Source organism: Antechinus flavipes, chromosome 2, assembly GCF_016432865.1.
Source record: "Antechinus flavipes isolate AdamAnt ecotype Samford, QLD, Australia chromosome 2, AdamAnt_v2, whole genome shotgun sequence".
NCBI lineage: Eukaryota > Metazoa > Chordata > Mammalia > Dasyuromorphia > Dasyuridae > Antechinus > Antechinus flavipes.
In genome coordinates this window covers 505,328,920-505,350,211 of record NC_067399.1, presented here as the reverse complement: position 1 = coordinate 505,350,211, position 21,292 = coordinate 505,328,920, and the positions used below count along the sequence as shown (strand labels likewise).

Below are 21,292 nucleotides of genomic sequence, written 5' to 3'. Positions count from 1 at the left end.
AGCAGCTGAGCAGGTCTTTGGGTATAAGCCCTCTTGACCCAGAAGAACTCTTCAAAGTGAGGGGGGGAGAAAGGGAGACATGGAACCAAAGAGCAACAAAGGACAGAAGTACACTGTGGAGATCAAGGGAGGTTTGTCTCATTCTTTACAATTTAGAGGGCAACAGTGAGGGCAAAGCAGAGCTGTCATCAGAAGTGAGCTTATCCTACAAATGTATGTTGGGTTAACCCAAGTTGTTAACATGGATTGTGTAGGTAGGGATCTAGAAATTACTGAATTGAATTGTGGTGTTTAATTGAATATACTGGTGAATTGTTATATTCTTGAAGTCACAGGTCCATTTTAAAATAAAGAAATAAACTTATCATCAACTTCTCAATCCAAGAAAACTAGATTTTAGAGGCCTGACTAGAATTCATTCTCACCAGCATCTCTGATCAACTCCTCATCAAGGCATTAGAAGATTTCAGGAGAAGTCAAGGGAGTCAGAGCAGAGATTATTAGCCCCATTTTATAGGTAAGAAAATTGAACACCTGAGAAATCAAGTAATTTGTCCATAATCACCTGGCTGATACAAAACTAGAAAGGGCATTAGAACAGAGAATCATAGAGTATTAGTGCTGGAAAAGGTCTCGGAACACAAAATGTCAGACCTGCAAGAGATAAAAATGGTCTTATAACAGAGAATTTCTGAGATGGAAGGGACTTTAGAACAGAAAATCATGGAGTCTTAGGTCTCAGAACACAAAATGTCATACGTGCAAGAACAGAATTTCCAAGATGGAAAGGGAGATAGAAGGGTCCTTAGAACAGAGAATTTGACATAGAAGGGGTCTTAGGTCAGAGAATCCCTGAAATGGAAAGAGGCTTAAGAGAATTTCAGCTGTGGAAAGAGTCTTAGAACAGAGATTTGTGGAGTAATAGTGCTGGAAAAGGTCTCAGAACATAAAAATGTCAGACTTACAAGAACAGAGAATTTCCAAGATGGAAGGGGCCTTAGAGAATTTCAGATATATAAAGGGCCTTAGAACAGAGGATATCCAAGATGGAAGGGCTTTAGAACAGAGAATTATAGAGTGTTGGTGCTGGAAGAGGCCTCAGAACACAAAATGTCAGACCTGCAAAATCAGAGAATTTCCAAGACAGAAGGGTCTGTAGAATAGAATTTCAGAGATGGAAAAGGCCTTAGAACAGAGAATGGCAGAACTGAAAGAGATTTAGACAATATGTAAGCCAAATTTGTCATTTAAAAAATTATGAAACAGATGGCCACAAAAGGAAAGTACTTTGATTTTAAAGGTTTCTTAGCAAGTTATCATTGAACCAAGACTAAAAATTATTTTTGCTAGGTTCTACCTATGGCTGAAACCATAGTCCTCCTAACTCATTCCAGTGTTCCTTCCACTACCTCCTTACCAGGACTCATTCAACAAGGGCTAGCTGAATGTCTTCTGTGTGCTCAGTGATATCAAGTATATTATGAAGGACTCAAGAGAAGTGGAGGCCTAAATTCCTGGGCTCAGTGGACTCTGAGACTAGTTTGAGAGAAGAAACAGGGAATAAAACCAGGGGATATTAAGTCAGGGCCTGAAGAAAGTGCTACTGGTACCTGCAGGGATAGCACATGTCAAGGAGGAAAAGTAAACACAAAAAATCTGAGATTCACATCAAATCAGCTCAAAACTCCCTACCTACACCATACTCAATGGTCCAGGGCCAAAGAACCCTTCTCCTTTTCCCACTCTTCTTGGGGTGTCACTCAGGCAACCTAACTAAGATGTCTCCTCCCCTTCCAGGTTTCCCTCAATGGTCCCTAAAATCTATTGTCACCTGCATTTATATGAAGAAGAAACATAAAGTGACTTCCCCTGGAGTCTGCAGCCCCTTTACAGATAATATCAACAATACAGATATGTCTAGTTTTAATTTAGCAATTAACGTTGTGAAAGACTTTTGTTTCCTGATTTTTAAAATGAGGGGTTTGGTTTAGCTATTGTCTATAAAATTTTGCAGCTCTGCCATTCTCTTGGAAATTCTCTATTCTAAGGCCCCTTGCAAGTCTGACATTTTGAGTTCTGAGGCCTCTTCCAAATCTAATGCTCCAAGATTCTATTTTATGATTTCTTTCTATTTAGCCAGCCTACATTGAAAATGAAAAATGATGATTTTTTTCAGAAATCAGGGTAAGTACTTCCCTGATCTTATCCTCAGTTCTGGAATCCTGCAATTTCTACAGTTGGGTGTTGGATTGTAATCCGTACTATTTGAGAAAAACATGCTCACCTGGACTGCTGATGCTCAGGGATTCCTGTTCCTGCTGTTTCCTCTTGCCAGGAAGAACAAGAAAGCTAAAGTCCTTTCACAAATTGCCTTAAACCTAGGAATCTAGAAAGCCACCAGCCCCTAGCCTTATGGCTTTGGCCAGTTTCCAGATGTACATCCTCAGCTCTCTTTTCTCTTTTTCCATACTACTCTTTGGGGAAAAGGTTCAGGAGAATTTCTATTCTAATTCACTTATCTAATATTGAATGGGCATGGTTGGACTGCCCAGATTCCAGGTCTGGGGAGGAAAGTTTGGTAAAAGGGCAGGGATACACTGGCAAGTATTTAATAACTAACTTTCTGAAAAGCACTGATACCCTTTAAAATTTAATCTGCACTACTAATATTTTCTCCATCGCTTTCTTAAGTCTAGACAATTAACAAAATTTAAAAAAATCAAGCCTTGACTTTTAGCAGTTACTAATTTCTGAGATGTAAATGTTCATAATGAAAATGTAACAGCTTTTCCCATTTGAGTTGGCTCTAGTTTATCCCTGGAAAAGGGTTAACCCAGAAGGCATTGGGCAAGGCTCAAATGTAACCCAGAAATCCTTGCTGGTACTCTGAGGTCAAAGGTAATGCAGAGTACCCTTAGACCCACTGCTCAGAGACCTAGACCCATCATTAGATTAGTATACTGTATTATAGTGGCTCAAAACTGACTAGTGGTCTAGCACTTAACACAGCATCTAATCCATAGTAAGTGCCTAATAAATGCTAAATGCAATGTATATATGTGCAGTCTCAATTCATTCCTTCAATAAGCTTTTACTAAATGTCAACTATGCATAAAATACCATGCTGGATGCTAGAGTAGATAAGTTTCTATTATGGATTTAAAGGATTCTAGATCTGGAGCTGAAAGATAAGACCTGACCTCAGAAATACTGTCTAATGGGGATAAACTACAAATAGGAATAGCTTTAATACACAATATTACATGACAAGTATGTGAAAGAGACAAAATAAGGAAAGTCAAAGGATGGAGAGCTGTCATTGGTTCAGAAATCAGAAAAGGCTTTGTGGAAGAGGTGACATTTTAAGTCATGGGTATAAATCCATCAGGAAAAATGATGATTTTTTTCAGAAATCAGGGTAAATACTTCCCTGACACAGAGACAGGAAAGTACAGGGCATATTAGAGGAACAGAGAGTCTAACGTGCAGAGATGAAGGAGAATAAAATGAGGGAAGACTATCAAGGGTACGGAATCCCCAGATTAAAAAGACCTTAAGACCTGAGTCTTGTCAGGTAGGAAATTTGAACTTTATTTGGGAGGTAATAGGCAGCCATTTAAAATTTTTGAGCAGAAAAGTGGTATGATTTGTTTAAAGTGCAGAAAATAAGCAGTGAGGTATGATGGAAAGAGCCGTGAACCCTTTTAGCCAGGAACCTGCCTCTAGGACCATAATACTGTACCTGTCACTAATTCACTAGGTGACCCTGACTAAATAAAGTGAGGGGAGGGGAGGATGAAGTACACTAGTTTCCTTTCAATTCACACAAAGGCTGAATCTATGTGAAATAAAAATAGGAAGTGTATGTGTGTGTGTGACATTTTGCCAAATGGCAGGTTTTACATACATCCCTAAGCTGGGAAACTCCCCCGACCCCACCTAGGCAGCCAGCCCTGCCAAGGAACATCAGAACCGGTTCTGTCCCTCCTGATTGGTGCTGCCCGAGCAGCATAGTGTTCCTAGGCAGCCAATCAGGGCCCAGGATTGGCCGGTCCAGAATGAAAGAGAAAGGAGGAGCTAAGAGGGATGGAGAAGCTTTGGTCCATTCCAGGAGCCCAGCCACCCTGACTCTAGCTAAGGGACCTATGGGCTGGGGGTACTGGGTGTGGCCGGCAGATAGTGATTTCTTCCTCCCGCTACTCTTTCCTCCCAAGGAACAGCATTGTACACCCTAAACCCTGCCCACTTCCTCATTTGGGGGCAGAGGACAGAGGAGTTCTCCCTTCCCCCAGTCTCCCAGGACACATTTATCCCTACCAGAACCTGCCTTCTGAGGGCCTCTGGGTCATTCAAAAGGTCTCAGGATCTCAGGGAAGCCTCAGCATCAAGATACTGCCAGGACCTGGTAGTTGGCTCCTGGACCCAATCACTATGGAGCAACCTCTTTTAGGAAGTGAGACACCAGACTATGAGACCTTCCCGGAAAGGCCAGACCCGCAGCAAGAACAGAATTATATCAGGTAAGAGAGGGGGAGTCGGGGGCCGGTGGGCAGAGCGGGGAGGTTGAGTTGCTTCTGTTTTTTCTCTAGGAGAAGGCTGGGTTCTTGAGCTCTGTCTTCACATTAGGGAACTCTAAATCCCTGCTTTCCTCCGTGCCCTTCCTGCCTTCTCACCCTCTAGGGCAAGAGGCAAGGACTGGCCATTTAGTTGGATGCCCCAGGCCCCCTCTATAACCTGGCAGTGTTGGTTGGTTCAGCTGGCTGGCTGGCTTGCAAGGGATGGCAGCCTGAACCTAAGGCTTCCTGTCTGTAGGTAGTTCAGGGCAAATAGAAAAATCCATTATCTTTTTTTCTCTGAGATGAGGCCTTTCATCCAAACAACCATCAAAAAGACACGTATTTGAATTTGCTTTCTAATATTGGGGGCAGACTGCGTGGAACCACTCACATGCTCTCACCTGAGGATAGGATGACAAAGTTAGGACCAGTAAAGAGAACTCAGACTTGCTGTCCCATGGGGGAGAACAGAGCCCTCACATGACCTCATGGGTGCACAGACTCAGTGGCCTAGAGATGGGGGGTTTGTTAAATTGAACAGCTAGATGGTGAAGTGGGCAAGCCTGGAGTTGAGAAGACCCAATTCAGACACTACTTAGCTGGGTGATCCTGGGCAAGTCATTTAACTTTGCCTCAATTCTTCACCTATAAAATGAGTTAAAAAGGAAATGGTAAAGTTCTCCAGTGTCTTTGCCAAGAAGACCCCATTTGTGAGTCACAAAAAGCCAGACAATTGAACAACAACATTTATTTATTTGTACCACTGAAATTTGTTTGGATTGACTTATATTAAGACTGAAAACAACAATAAATTGTTAAGAATTGCTTTCTTCCCTACCACTGAAAATTGAAGTCTGCCTCTCTACCATGGTTAGGGTGTGATGACAACCAGCTCTCAATTTTTTTTTAAGTATATGCAACATACTTTTTAGATTTAATCCACACCAATATCATTTTCCCCATCACTTAAGTCCAGATAATAAATTAAACAATAATAGCTTTTGCCAGTTTAAATGCTTACACTGAAAATTTAACAATCAGCTCTCAGTGGGCAGTAAAAGCTGGCTCCACGCTCATCTCCCAAAAGGTCATAGCTCTGTTCACATGGAAATTATCTGCTTCCTCTTTCTTATAGACAGTCTCTAACACCCTTCCTATCAAGCTTTCTCTTCTCAAAACTAAACATACTGAATTCCTTCATCCAAGCTAACACAAATCATTATTCCAAGAGCTAGTATTACTTTGATCACCTTCCTTCCTCGAGACACATTCCAATTTATTAAGGTCTCTGTTAAACTGTGGTGGCCAGAACTGAAGCTGTGTGACTTTGTCTAAGCCATCAGCTTCTCTGAACTTCCATTTCTCCATCTCCAAAATGAGGGGATTGGATCAGAAGTTTTCCAAGATCCTTGTGGGTTCCCAGGTGAACTTCAGGTATGGTCTGAAATGTTCAGAATAGAGAGAAACACAATTGGAATGGATGGGCAGAGCAGGAAGCAGTGAGGTGAGGAGCTTTACAGGTATCCTTGTCTTACCCCCTCTTTCTTCCTACCCCAGAACCCTGAAGAATAAGCGCTTGTTCCTGGCTACCTTCGCAGCAGTACTGGGAAATTTCAGCTTTGGCTATGCCCTAGTCTACACATCCCCAGTCATTCCAGCTCTTGAGAGATCCCCCAATCCAGCTTTACGAATGAACAAGACGGAGTCATCCTGGTTTGGTGTAAGGATCCCTAGAACACTGGGTGTAGGATTTCTCAAAATAATTTCTTTTTGCCCGTAGCATGGAGCAAATGCTGAGGAGTCCAGGAAGGCCCTACCTTTTACTCTTCAATACCAACTTCTCCTGGACAAATCCCTGGGCCACTTTTGATTCCCTAATTTTCATGGGTTTTTCAGGAACTCTTTGTATTCCACCCCTTTAACCCTAAGATATCTGTTGGGAAAATTTCACAAAGAAATGAAAGCAGGAAATGAAAGCAATCTGAGTTACTGGAAGGAGCTGCTAGTATCATTCAAGTCATGAATTAAATTTATTCTTTTCCCATCCCCTGGAGTCTGGAGCCCAGGAGGAGTAGACGCCTCCCTGAGCCTGGTTAAACAGGAGGTCTCTGGGGCATCCATAGAGCCCAAGCTCAAGGGTAGGTCCTTCCAAATTAGGACTTGCTAGAGACTTTTCAATTATATGTACCTAGCACATTTGGGGGAAGGGAGCATCAGGTACTTCAGCACTTTTATCCAGTGGCTGCAACTCCTAGTAGGGAAGAGTATCTCCAGCCTGGGACAGAAAGGAGAGGGCCCCTGCCCCAGGAAGCCAGGTCTGGATATGATCACCCCACCAGGTGCCCTTTCTCCACAGTCTGTATTCACCTTGGGAGCAGCTGCTGGAGGCCTCAGTGCCATGGTGCTCAACGATCTCCTGGGCAGGAAGCTCAGCATCATGTTCTCCGCTGTGCCCTCAGTTATTGGCTACGCCCTCATGGCTGGAGCTCAGGGGCTGTGGATGCTCTTGCTGGGGAGGATTCTGACCGGCTTCGCAGGAGGGCTCACCGCTGCTTGTATCCCAGTAAGGACAATTCCTAGAGCTGCTCTGGGGACATCTCTGGGGGACACTGGGGGAAAACTAATCAGCAATTAAGTGAACTGGGGTTCTATCTTCCCCGTGGTTGTCAAAGCTCATCACTGGTGTGTTTTAACTGGGGTGTTCCACTTCGTAGTCCTGGTTTAAGTAAAAGGTAATTCTGCTTTTCCATTAACTTGCTGCATAGCAAGCTAAAAAGCAAAAGCTTTTCCCTCTCCGAGCCTCGATTTCTCATTCATAAAATGAGTGGGCTGATTTACAACACTAAAATTGAAGTCAGAGGATGTAGGTTCAAAACCTAGCACTTTCTACAGGTATGACTTTAACAAGCCACAGAATGTGCCTGGGCTTTGGTTCCATCCTCTGCAAAACAATAGGGTTAGAATAAATGGCCAATCAAAAATGGCTTCTGACCTCAAAGGCATTGCTCAATCAAAGAAAGTCCACATTGAGCAAGGAGAGGAAGCAGAGAAAGGTCCTTCCCTCTTCCCATATCCCATCTGGGTCCAGACTGACTCAGATTGAATGTAAATAGCAATCATTTTTGCCAGAAATTCTGAGTCTCTCCCTTCCATACACACACACACACACACACACACACACACACACACACAGGGAAATCGAGGCAGGTGACCTTGCCTAGCCCTCCCATACTTAAATCCAAATCCCTTGCATGTCCCGGCCCCACTTCCCTGAAGTCAGGTCCTCTTTGAAGAACAACCAACCAGCATCTTCACTCATTCTACTCACTCCCTGGCCTGTGAATGCTCTGTTTGCTCTCCCTGGGGATGTCGTACCTCATCTGTCACTCAGCACATCCTGACAGCTGATAAAGGCACCTTGAAAGGAGCAAAGCAAAAGCCAGAGAGGGAAACAGTCTCAGGAGAAGCAGCACAGCTATCCAGGAAGCCAAAAGTAGCTGCCAAGCACAGGGGTCTTCCACAGTGTTTGCAGCCTTTGGCCACTTGGGTGGCCCCTGACAATTCTGACCAGCTCATGGTCACCCTCCAAGAGAGAAAAAATGAGACTCAGAGAAAGTGGGTGAGTTACCATATAGAGTGAAGTCACGTCAATTTGATATAACATTTATTTGGAAGATGGGGTGATATTGTGGATTGATCCCTGGATTTGGAGTCAGGGAGAATTGAGTTCAAACTCCTTCATCAAGCACTAGCTGTATGAACTTGGGTTCCCCCAAGATGTCCCCCAATCTTCTCAGGGCCCCAGTTTCCTCTTCTGTAAAAGGAAGGGATTATACCCAATGACCTCAAAGGTCATTTCTAGCTCTTAAATCTAGGGCCCAATTTCTTGGCTGTCACAGTCTGGGATCTCCATTCTAGCACAGCCTTCCTGTTTGCTGAGTGAACCTGAGCTGGACCTCTCTCAAGCTGGGAATGAAGTACTTCTCTCACCTGAGGCCTGGACCAGTTGTGAACTTAGAATGACAGGACAGTGTTAGAGACTCTTACAGATGGAGAGGATTTGAAAAACCATATATAATCCCCTCCCTTCACCAAGGAGGAGATTCCCCAGAGCGAGGAAGTGATTTGTTTGATGTCCTAACAGCCAATTAGTGGCAGGTCCACTAGTCCCAGGTTTCCTGACTCACCTTTCTTTCTCCTGCAGCATGATTTGTCTTGCAGGTTTATGTGTCTGAGATCTCTCACCCTGGAGTTCGAGGGGCACTGGGGGCCACACCTCAGATCATGGCTGTCTTTGGGTCCCTCTTGCTCTATGCTCTGGGCAAGTATCTTTTCTCTAACGGGAAGGTGGGGAAAAGGCAGGGAGGAGGCAGAGACCACAAAACAATCAACAAACGAATCTTTGTCTGAGCACATACTGTGTTCAAAGACCCCATCCCTGTCAGACTATTCCCTAAGGTGGGATCACCAGCTTAAGTTATTACTCTCAGGGAGTAGTTTAGTTGGGGAGGTGGGAAACATGAAGATAACCAGCAATGCAGATTAGATCCAGAGTTCCCAACCTGGGGTTAGATTGTACTTCCAGAAGTAGCTAGAAGGTTGCATTTGGAACCAGGATGTGACGGGAAAAAGATAAAGTGACTGAGGAAGCAGTTTGGGGGAAGGTTTGACCTTCTGAGCCTATTGATTTATTAAGCAGAGCATTCCAATTGCCCAGCCAGAATCAGACCTTCTCAGTTTAGGCACTGGACCCCAAATACAAGGAAAAACAGAGTATTATACATTAAAAAATAATCAATTAAGGCCAATTAATCAAAAGGAAACAATACAATATTAGGTAATCTGCTTTCTGATTGGATAAAAGATTAGGGGCTTTCCAAGTTGGGAGGAAGAAAATGAATAGGTACAATTCCCTGAAATCAGAAAAGAAGTTGGTCCCACTTCCCAAAGTAACTATAAACAATCAAAGGAATGTGGAAACAATAATTGATTGATCAGTACAGGATGGTTTTCAGATAAACTATATGGGTTGCTTTGAAATGTACAATTGTAAGAAAATTTTTTGCCTTAATTTTTGGATCTGATTAGGTTTTTGGTCAGCATAACTGAGGTCTTGGGTTAAGGGGGTCTAAGCAGCAAGAAGAGATGGTCCAGTTTTCCAGTCACACAGGACTAGGTTAAAACAATCCAATAAATCCCACAATTCAACTTTTCTCCTAAGATAGAATTTGGACTAGAGCCATAATTGAATAAAAATAGAACTGAGCTAACTCCACAATTGAGTTACAAAATGGGGTCAGTGTGGTTCACTCAACTCCCACAACTAACCATTTACTATCCTAATCCCCTCAATTCCCTCAAGGAAGACCTGAGTCCAAATTCTTCCTCAAATTTTGAGCCTGAGCAACTCACTTAATCTCCCTTAGCTTCAGTTTCCTCATAATTACAGAACCTACCTCATCGAGTTGTGAGGATGTTTAGCTTTGCAAACTTTAACAAGCTGTAGGAATATTAGCTATCGTTACCATCAAGGGGTATGGGAATAGTTGGTCAATAGCTACATTATTCTGCTAAAATTTAGTAGAATTGATTACTTTCCTATTAAATGGGGATAAAGAAAATACTGAAAGCCAAGGGCGGGGGTCCAAAAATAAAAAAAGTCAACTCCAACATAAACAGTGTATATCTAGGGCCATGTGAGAGTAGAAGCTGTAAGCCGCCCAGGAGAAGTCTCTGTGGAGAAGGCCCTGGCTAGGCCTTGAAGGACAGGGAGGACTCCTGCATGGATCCCCAGCCTGGTGATCCTGAGTGCCCAGGGAGGTGTATCGAGATGTAATACCCTGAGACTAGTGCCCCTTTGCCCTCCCCCCAGTCCCATCCCAGGACCTCCTGACTTTCTCCTGCCTTCTCTCTTCTCCCATAACTCTCCAGGCTTGAAGATACCCTGGCGCTGGCTGGCGGTGGCTGGAGAGGTGCCAGTATTTGTCATGATGGTACTTCTGTGCTTTATGCCCAACTCCCCTCGCTTCCTCCTCTCCCAGGGCAAGGAGGAGGAAGCCCTGAAAGCCCTGGCCTGGCTCCGAGGGAGGGACACAGACTTCCAAAGGGAATTCCAGCAGATCCAGAACAGTGTCCGGCGGCAGGTAAGGGAGACCGTCATTACCAGATGAACCTAAGGGCCATGAGATCCCCGAGAGAGACTTGGTCCAGAACTCTTAGCCCGGAATGGCTATACTTTTAAAATTTTATAACTACATTTCCATGTTATTGTTTCTCTTAGAGGCCTGTGTACTTATTCACATAAAACCATCATTCTGAGAAGGGGTCCCTAGTTTTTACCGGAGTGATGAAAGGGTCCAGGACAAAGGTTAAGAATTCCTAGCCTAGGAGAGCCAGAGCCCCTGCTTCGGTGCAAGCTCCCAAGTGACCTGGGCAGAGCTCCTCTTCTTAGGCCTTCTCTGGGTGGCCACCCTAAATTCTTATCTCAAGGAGTATTTTAGGAACTTCATCCTGCCTGGGGGGAGGAGGAGGCACAGGGATGCTGGGGCACCCCGTGTGTTACCCTAACACACTACCTACTGGGCGGGGGACCCCAAGGGGCGGCGCCCACATGCCTCAGCCCCCGCCTCATGCTTCCAGAACAGCCGACTGTCGTGGGCCGAGCTGCGGGACCCTTTCATCTACAAGCCCATCGCCATCGCTGTTCTGATGAGATTCCTGCAGCAGCTAACAGGCGTCACGCCCATTCTGGTCTACCTGCAATCCATCTTCCACAGCACGGCTGTGCTGCTGGTGAGAAGGGTGCTCCATCCTGTCCCGAGCCCCCTGCAGGGACCTGGTCAGCACCTGCCTCACCATAGGGAGAGCCGGACACTTCCTGTTCCTTGGGGGGAGGAGGGAGAGGGGGGCTTCAAGAAACACCACAGGCCTCATGTCCCCTGCCTCCTACTTGCCCAGCGCCTGAAACCCCACCCTTAAGGAGGTTCTTTCTGTTTCCAGAAGGCCCTGAGAGAAAGTACAGCTATTTCTTGGAAGACAGGCGCCTTCAACCCCCCCCCCCAAAAAAAAAAAAAAAAAAAAAAAGGAGCATGAATTGAAGTGTCTGATTATGTAGCAAAAAGTTCTGGGCACATGGAACATGGAGAGGGTGAATTCTGATGGAAAGGAGCGAAGGAAAGTCTAGCACAGCTTCTCCCCGTACCATTTCTGGGGCTCCATCCCGGCCCACCCCAGTGAAGCTGGAGATGTACTAACAGCTGCGACAGACTGAGTTCTCCCCCACGCCCATTCCCTCTCCTCCCCTGAGACACAGAGCCAAAGGCAGAGGGGCAGCATCCCCTACATCCCGGGAAGCCCCAGCCCTAGGCCTGCCCTTGAGTGGTAGAGGAGCCTAGGCCTGTGAGCCCTGATATCTCCCCTCTCGTGCGTCCCAGCCCCCAGAAGAAGACGCAGCCATCGTGGGGGCCATGAGGCTCGTGTCTGTGCTAATCGCAGCCGGCACCATGGACAGAGCAGGGCGCAAGATTCTTCTCTTTGTCTCAGGTACGCCCGCTCTGCCCCCTGCCCTCTGCCCGGAGAGGGTTTGGGTGCCCCTCCCTCCCACCTCCTCCCTGGCCTTGAGCCCTCCTCGCCTTCTCGGTTCACAGCGTCCATCATGTTTGTGGCAAACCTGGCCCTGGGGCTCTACATCCACTTGAGTCCGCAGAGACCAGCCCCCAACGCTACGGTGGCCCTGAGCAGTGTGGCCCCTGAGGGCTCCGAGTCCGGGAGCTACCTCATGCTGGTGCCCCTCTTTGCCACCATGCTCTTCATCATGGGTAAGTGCTGCCTGAGCCCCCTTCCCCAGGGAAGGGGCAGGAACGAGGGGCTCCGAGGCTGGGGGAAGTTCCTAGGGAGCTCGCCTCCCTTCTGCACCTAAAGCCCGGCCTGGAACCCCAGTTCCGGTGTGGGTGAGGTCTGGGTCTGTGTGCACCTGAGCTCTGTAGCTGGGCTGCCCGCGGGGCTGGCCCTGTCAAAGGCAATGTGGGTAAGGGCAGCAAGAACCCCCGAGGGTGGCTCCCGGGAGGGGCACAGAGTGGGCAGGGGCCCCACTGACGCTCCCGGGAAGCCGAGCAGTGGGGACTGGGCCAGGCCCGGAGCCAGGAACCCCTGAATTCAATCTGCCTGCAGATCCTCACTAGCTGGAGGACCCTGTTTGTCTTAATTCCTCATCTGTAAAGTGGGCTGGAGGAAAAAATGGCCAATCACTCCTGGATCTTCAGGGAGAAAATGGGGTCCCAAAGAGTGGACGCAGAAATGGCTGAAGGAACTTCCCTGCCTTGGAGTCAGAAAGGGGCGGAGGCAGTCACTCCCTTAGGGAATTTCTCTTCCCCTACGGCTCTCACCTTAGGTCTCACTCTCTTCCCTCAGGCTATGCCATGGGCTGGGGCCCCATCACGTGGCTCCTTATGTCCGAGATCCTCCCACTGAAGGCCAGAGGTGTAGCCTCGGGGCTCTGTGTGCTGGTCAGCTGGCTCACAGCCTTCGCGCTCACCAAGTCCTTCTTGCTGGTGGAGGTGAGTCCCATTCCCCATCACAATGCCCAGATACAGGGAAGAGAGGGGGAGCGCTTTTCTAGCTGACCCACCCAGTTCCAGCAATCCTGCTTGCCCTGTTCCTGGACAGGACGCGTAATACTTGGTCATTTGTTTACTCACTAGTTCATTTGTTCGAATAGCATTCGTTAAGAGATTCGCTGCACCATGAGGACACAGTCTGCTCTTGGGGAGTTTTGTGTCACGGAAGAGAGAAAAGATTTCAGTGAATAAAAGGCAAAATGTGATGTTGCAAAAGTTCAAGTGTGGAAGGGCAGCAATTTAGGTCTAGCTGCAAGAATGCTAGGAAACCCTGGGCTCTCTGCTAGCTGCCGGGCATGACAGAACTGAAAGGAATTTACTCACCCCAACCCCAGTATAAATCTCCAAGTTAGAGAAAGGAGGAATCGCCTGTAGGCAGCATGTGTCTGAGAAACTTTCCTGGAGGAAGCAGCATTTTATATAGGCCTTAAACGTAAGGTTTCAAAGGTCAAAACGAAGCCAGAAGGGTGAGAAAGCCTTACAGTAGGTATTTTAAACGATTTATCAAATTTATGGAATGAAAGCATATGGCCTATTTTGTGAATCATTTCACTGGTGCAGAGGGTCCTAACAGAGGAAAGTAGCATGATGAGATAAGCTTAAAAGCGTTGCTTGGACTTTAACCGGCTGAAGAGCTTAAGTCTTGTCCTGTAGGTGGCGGGGTGGGGGTGGACAGAGAAGGCTTCTGAGGAGGGCAAGGATGTAATGAAAACATCCCCAAGCTTGCCCATTAAGCAATAATTGCCAAGTAGTTTCCTGTGGCAGTCGGATGGAGGGTCTGGATCTCCAAGCACATTGATACTAACTGGCCTGTTCTTATCCATCCCCTTTTCTGTCCCCTATATTTTACAGAACGCTTTTGGTCTTCAAGTCCCATTTTACTTCTTTGCGGCTGTCTGCCTAATCAATCTGGTCTTCACAGGCTGTTGTGTGCCAGAAACCAGGCGCCGGTCCTTGGAACAAATTGAATCATTCTTCAGGACAGGAAGAAGATCCTTCCTGAGATAGGAAGGTGCTTCGACCTCCCTGGCCAAGAAGAGAAATCAGACTTTGGAGGATTGGGGAGGACTGCCTCCCCTTAGAGGCAGGGATCAGGAAGTGACAGCAGCGCCAGGTGGAATTGGGAAGAACTGAAACTACATTCTGACCAAGAAATGGTTCCCAGCTCTAAATCTCCAGATTCCTGGTCTCAGCATTCTGCTGAGGAGATTTGAATATAGTCCCCCGCCTCCACCTAGAACCTCTACAACCTACACTGCCCCTAGACTTCTAGATTCCATGGACCAAGGAAAAGATCAGAGACGAGGAGTTAATTCTGATTAATCAATCGAGATCAAAGAATCAAGATCCAAGGGAGCACTGAACAAGAAGCAAGAAAAGGCAGCTCCTAATCCTGGCTCTTGTCACCAACCTCTGACACTGTTACCTCCCTCACCTGTTCAATGGATATCATAATTCCTACCCCGCCTGCTTCACAACAGTGTGATTGTGAGGATCAAACAGAATGAATCTACTTTGGAAAGTCGGCAAAAATATGAGAAATCCCTGTTATGATTGGCGTATACCTCTAGGAAAATACTGTTTCTGGGGACTGATGAGGCAAGAGCCTCCTCACCAATTACTGGTCAGTGGATATTGCCTGGGACATTTCTCAAAGAACCAAGAATCCTGAAGGGACGCAGAACATGTTCAGTGCCTCACCTACATGTCCTAAGAACTTAGAGAGGAGCCGGGTTGGGGGGAAAGCTGTGACCTAGCTCTGAGCTTTTCCCCCTCCCCTCACACTGACTTTTCCCCTTAGGGGAGAAGAGTATGGGAGCTGGGCAGTCCACAGCCTCTTTGGAGAGTGAAAATACCCTCCTGCTGCTCAGATTTCACACAAGTTCCTTAAGAAGTCCACATCTAAAGCCCTTTGTAAATGATATAATTTATGCATTATTTCGGGGGGGGGGAGGGAGTGGAGGAAAAGGAGATTATGTTGTAATGGGATTGAGTTGTCCCAAACCATCCACTTTGACTTGCTCAGCTGCCTCATGATTAATAAACTTTCAAGGTAATTGGCTAGGATCAGTATTCAATCTGTACTCAGAGAATGGTGTAAACCCCTTCTTTACTACCACCACCACCAAAGTAAAACTCCAGGATAATCTTTTCCCAAGGTTTTCACAACTCTGTAAAATGAGTTGGATTAGATAATCCTAAAGTCATTTCCAATCCTCGAATGAGATTCTGGGAGGGCAAAACTCCCTGGCCCATAAAGAAGACTAAATCCAGAATATGATTTCTCTTGGACAGAGTTCCATAACTAGCTCGGGTGCTCATTTTCCATGAAATGAAAACCCAAACAGAACTTTTTAGGGACATGGGGCAAATCACTGGAGAAATCTGCATTCCCCACATCCTAACCCCAACTCAGGCTCAGTTTCAGACTTGTTGGACAATGACTGGTTGTCTCCTTCCATCCACCTCTGGCCTACCCAACTTTTCCCTGATGACATAATAGTGGTCTAGTTTGGAAACCTTTCCTCACCTAATCTTAATATCACTGTAGATAAATCAGTTCCTCATCCCTGCCTCAAGGTAGGTTTTGACAAAAGTGAGAAGCTTCCTCTAATCTAGAAAAAGATTTTAGAATTTTGAAGAGGGGTTGGAGAGGTAGAGTATACAACATTGATTTTAAATATCTGAAGAGGAATTAGATTTGTTGTAATTGGTTCCAGAAGTGATAGCTGGACCAAATTACCTGGAGATAGCAAACTTTTGCATAGTCATCTAATCTAGAATAAAGTGACCTCAAAATTTAGTGAGGTCCAGGTCAGAAATATTCAAAATAGTTACCTTTCAAATTCACTAACGAAGTGATTCCTGCATAGACAGTTGGATCTATATAGCCACTAAATTCCCACCCAACTCTTAAAATTCTGTGACTTCTGAGCCCCTGATAATCCCTACAGAGAAAGTCTGTAGGTGCCCAAAGGGGCCCTAGGATTGATCCTAAGCACCTCCTACCATCAGGAAAGAACATGTTAGTATATAAACTAATATAGCTATCTTTATGTTGACAGCTGCACACAGCAATGGGATTTGAAAATTCTACCTCCCAGATCTAACCTATTGACCTAATGGGGAAGAACTTCATTTTCAGATTATCTGCTTCATCCAAAAGCTTCTAGAGATTTTATAGGGATTTTTGCTCTATCTTGTGCTTTACCTTTGTAGTCATTTCTGATGATCATATAACTTTGGTGGCCTCTATGATATGACTAATGTAGTTATTCCTGCCAGAAACTTCAGTTTGGTAAGCAACCCATCTTGACTGTTTTCAGGCTCATGTATTAAGAGAAGGAAAGTTAAAAAAAAAAAAAAGTCATACTGACAAATGCCACATTTTATTGCTCAAATTGAAAATTACACTGGAAACTTAAACAAGGAAAATCTAGATTAAAAGAGAATATTCTGGAAAAGGAAATAAATATTCAAGTCTAGAGCAAATTCCTCCCCCCCTGTGGCTCAGGATACACAGGTCTTCCTAGATTCCCTTTGCCCCTTATTCTGGATACTACATGGTACAATGAACACTGGCCTTTTAAGTCAGGAAACCTTGGTTCTTTCTTGTCGTAACCTCTATGTGGCATTGCTCCTCTTTGGATCTCAATCTCATGTGTAAAAAGAGAATTCTTCTAGGCAACTGCAAAGATTGCTTCCAATCCTACCATTCTGATTCAAAGCACCAATGCACTAAAATCCCACTCTGAAAAACAGCCTTCCTTCCTTGATTCTGGTTGGACACTCTCAACAATCCCTTTAAGGATGGTGTCTGCCCACTTTATGAAAACTATTTCTCAAAGATTTGGTATCTACTAAGACACCTGAAAGAGCATAGGAGTAAGGTGTCACTAACACTCAATCTAAACGTCACCTAAATTCCCTGAGTATTTGTCTGAGATAGAGTAATAAATATATAGGTAGGTAGGCAAGACAAACTATCAAATGCGCCAAAAAGGCATATATATGTGGGTCTGACAGAGACATCATTCAGATCTTCTACCAGATTCCTCTGTGTACTGCAACCCCTCCATAGTGGGGTCCCTGCTGCTTAGTTTTTCTTTTGCTTCAAAAACATTTTTTTTTTAAGTAAACAGAAATCTCCACTTCACTATATAAGGAGGTAGAATGGTCTTTTATTCACTGCATACATAAAAAGATGGGATAATCCTGAAAGTAGAGGAGAGTATTTGCTGTCTCCTTCAATGTTTTCAATACAATACTCCTCAGGATCCTGTTTGGGCCACTTATGGCTGAGAGTCTGTAGTGATCCACGAACTAAAAACGATTATCTCTAAAGAACAGGTTACCTCCTTGAAGACATATATGTCTTTCTCCAGAGAGCCAAATTCCATTTATCCTTCCTTACCTTGTTGAGACCAAGTTTGGTCTGCCTCTCTGGACAGTGATGGCTCCATATTAATATGCTTACCTGTTTCCACAAAGTCAACCATATTATGACTGTGATGGGGAGATTTATCATTTTCTACAAAAAAATTTAATGCTTCATTTATCTAGATTTTTAGTGACACTGTCCAGGATACCCACAGCTCCTGATGATGAATGTTTAATATCCAACCATTGCTCAATTCTTCCTAGTAACATGGCTTCTGGAAAATTACGGCTAGTGTCATATCTAAGACATTATGATGACTCTTTCTTGCTTGAAATGCACTCAGTCTATAGTGTTTTCACTTGTACAATAATTGGGCCTCTGACAGCCAATATAAAATATTACAAAAGGATCAATCAATCAATCCCTTTGCACTCAGAAAAGGATAAGGCCTGGCCCACTATAAGGGCCTACACTAGTTCTGAATTTTTTAATCTTTGCATCCCCTAGGGACTAATAAATGCTGAGTGCTGCCATAAGTGGTCTAGATGTCAGTTAAGGACACTGAAGAGTGATAGGAAAGAGCCAATTAGGCCACAGGACATAAATAGATAAGGAGATCACAGTTAGATCATTGTCTTAAAAAGTACAAAACAGTAATATCAGCAACAAACCCCCAAAATTCCATCCGGTCAAAAACTCACAGGTAGGGTGAATTCAAAAGAGTAGTGACCTGGCAAATGAGAAAGTCTGGGCTACAAATTCTCCTAGAAACATACAATGGCTCAGTTTGGGAGTCCAGCTCCCACATAGTTCGTATTATCACAAGCTAAGTCCAAAAGCCTTGAGGGACAAAAGATGGCAAAGAAAGTCTGTTCTCTGTACCTAAATCTAGCTCTCCATGAATCAGTTAATTAAAAATGCAGCAAGAAAAGAAGATGTGAAACACCTTCTCACAAGGTAAAATCTTCTGAAATTTTATCAGAAGACCCAATAAAGAATCCATACCTCTAGATCCCCAAACCAATCTCACACAACAAAGTTCATGTTTTAACTGGGCTATCTTGGAGCATTCCCCTCATTCAATAGCAACCCCTGAAGTCTCCTTCAGGGCTAGTAAGCAAAAGAACTCCAAAAGAGGTCAGTCTTGTCCCAACATAGTATAGGATCAAATAAAACTTAACACCAGCTGAGCTCAGACAATTGCATAAGAGACTGAATGATTATTGTGGGTGATGTGTCATTTGAAGTCTGAAAAGGAAGGGTGGCAAGCGAGATTAGTGAGAAGTGCAGGAAGCAAACAGCTTGTGGTAGAAGAAGAAATGTTTCTAATGTGTGCTTCCTCTTCATGCCCAGATCCCAATCTGAGACAGATGTTAACGCCACAATGTAGAGAGTCTTCAGGCCAAAACCAGCATCTCTGCCTTTAACTTGGGGCAATACACCAACCAATGAGCTATCTCACCCCGGACTTACTACGCGACACCTGTGTCTCTACTGCAGCTCATACTAGATGATTCACTGAGTTTTTGGACTTGGAAGAAGAAAAAAGTAGAGTGGGAGGAATATATGTCAATATGGAAAAGAACAGCAAGCGCAGACATTTGAGAAAGGAGGGTAGAGGTGGGGCTTTGGGATGTGGAGTAGGCTGATGAGATTTCTGCCTGTATCCTCATGAGTCTGAAAGAGATACCCATCTTGAGAGATAATGAATCCAAAAATACAGTCCAACAGCCCATGAAGAAAGGTTCTATTTTGGTCAGTTCTAAATTGACCTGAGCTACTGCCCATATGTGGGACTTGGGTCACTGAGGAAGACCTGCATCAGAGCCTCTGCTCTGATGGTTCAGGAATGATGTTACTCTGTACATCTTAGCACCAAGTACCTCCTGCTGAGAGCAGACCTGGCTCCCCCCAGTACTAAGAGGCCAATGGGGGGATCACCAAGTGGAGGATAACATATAAAGTGATTTGCATTAAATCCCATGGAAATTCAAAGGGAAGTACAGGGAACATCACTGGGGCTGCTCTTCCTTCATCATTCCTGCTGCATTACTCTCCCTCTTGCAGGAACCAGTTGACAACCTTCCTGGGCCTGAAGCATGGTGAAGTCTGTGGGGACTGGCCTAACTTAACCCTGAGCTCCACCTGACCCCAGCACTATCAGGATAGGGTCAAAGGACTACTGGGACTGAAGAAACATCCCACATGTTAATAAGCTCAAGGATATCTTTTCACTCCAAAGTTTTTTGCATTCCAAGTGAGATATAAAGGGGTGATCAGAGAATCCGGAGGATCCTTTACAAATAGTTTAAAAGGATCCAGAGCTTTCCAAGTTCCATAACTTGATGCAGTGAGTGAGAGAAATGAAGGAACAAGAGGCAAAGAGGAAGAAATAGAAGGCAAAGCTAGGCCCAAGATCAAGTGGATGCCACATGCCCACAGACAGCTCTGGTCTGACTCCTAATGAAGACAGATTCAATATCCGTCTCTGGCCCTCTGAAATGCACCCCCTGCCATCACTGAAGTATACTTTGTCACTGATTGGCCTTGAATGCCAATTTGACAGCAACAGATGTTGTAGGGACATTTTGCCCTGCCCTGTACAGCAAAGGCCAGAATCTAAAGTATCTCCTACCTCTGAAGAACAGAGATGAAAGCTTGTTTCAGGTTGATAGTGGAAATGGAGAAGCAGCATTTACTCCCACATCCCTACTGGGTCATTAAGATAATTTTCAAAATATATTAAATATGAAAAGTAATCTGGCAGCCAGTCAAAAACCAGTCAATAGGGGCAGCAAATGTGAAAGAGGCTGCCTGCTCTGCTCCATTTCCAACTGAAGAACTCACGGCCCCAAGAAGCTGAGCAGCCAAACTTCTACAGGACTCTTTTCTTCCAGATGTGTTCATGATTTCTGCTCTAGTTTTCTGTAGTGCTTGCCTGCCACAAGCTTTGAAATTTCATCCCTAGCTGACCCAGAGTCAATGGGCAGACACAGGCTAAAAGATGCAAGTCCGGTGGAGGATGCAAGTGAGTCTTCAAGGAACAGGGTGAGAAATTTGGAGAGGCAGGACCACCTGAGTTAGTGTTTCCCAAGCACTCACTATATGCTAGGCACTATGAAAGAGTTCCTATGTAAATGCTTATCTCAAAGTTGCTATGTGCTGAAGCATAGTCCTCGTCTCCTCTCCAATCCACTCTGACCAAGTGTCTATCTTTCCACAGAAATGGAAGGTGTGAGGGCCAGGAAACTGGAACTAGAGGAAAGTTCTTAAGGCCACAGAGGAAGGTGCCAATCCTGGGCCAGATGCTCACAACTCCCCTTCAAGGGTCCCCGTCAGTTTCTCCTCGTCTGCCTGCTGCTTCTGCTGCTGGATCCTTGCGTAGGAATTGCATCACCCCTGCAGGGAAAAAAAGGAGTCATGACATTATCCATCAGAGTAATGAGTAAGAAACAAGAAGCAGACCATAGGTTTCTTCCTAAGTTGAAGCTGAAGCAAGGGTGGATTAAGCTCTAGCAAAACCATATAAAGGGTGTTTTGCTTGGGGAAGTTTAAACAAGCAACAGGTTGATTGATCCAGTTCCCAGCTTGTCATTTGTACAGTCCTATCGTGAGATGGGCTGTACTAATGTCAACTGTTCTGCCTTGCTGCTGATTCAGATTATTGTCCACTAGTACCAATTCTCACCAAAGACTAAGCAGGCCCCACTCTGATTTTCCACTTAAGAGGGAATCATAGA

The 21,292-nt window shown here is 45.0% G+C and overlaps 1 protein-coding gene across 2 annotated transcripts; it reads left to right on the top strand.

Moving 5' to 3' along the window:
• Nucleotides 1-4,072: 4,072 nt before the first annotated feature.
• SLC2A6 (solute carrier family 2 member 6) lies at nt 4,073-15,228 on the top strand. 2 transcript variants are annotated; one of them, XM_051980282.1, is made up of 10 exons: nt 4,073-4,520; nt 6,114-6,276; nt 6,913-7,119; nt 8,778-8,877; nt 10,488-10,699; nt 11,196-11,348; nt 11,990-12,098; nt 12,203-12,373; nt 12,966-13,111; nt 14,024-15,228. In XM_051980282.1, the coding sequence occupies exons 1-10, from the start codon at nt 4,432-4,434 to the stop codon at nt 14,177-14,179; spliced, it is 1,506 nt and encodes a 501-aa protein (XP_051836242.1). In that variant the 5' UTR covers nt 4,073-4,431; the 3' UTR covers nt 14,180-15,228. The 2 variants fall into 2 exon arrangements, with proteins under 2 accessions (XP_051836242.1, XP_051836241.1); XM_051980281.1 differs by having other exon boundaries at nt 11,201-11,348; nt 11,990-12,373.
• Nucleotides 15,229-21,292: the final 6,064 nt, after the last annotated feature.

Bases quoted from the DNA above. Each gene is read 5' to 3' on its own strand.
- SLC2A6 (XM_051980281.1), top strand. From the start codon at position 4,432: ATGGAGCAACCTCTTTTAGGAAGTGAGACACCAGACTATGAGACCTTC. The intron at 8,878-10,487 runs GCAAGTATCTTT...ATAACTCTCCAG, and splicing joins CCTCTTGCTCTATGCTCTGG to GCTTGAAGATACCCTGGCGC. The intron at 12,374-12,965 runs GTAAGTGCTGCC...CTCTTCCCTCAG, and splicing joins CACCATGCTCTTCATCATGG to GCTATGCCATGGGCTGGGGC.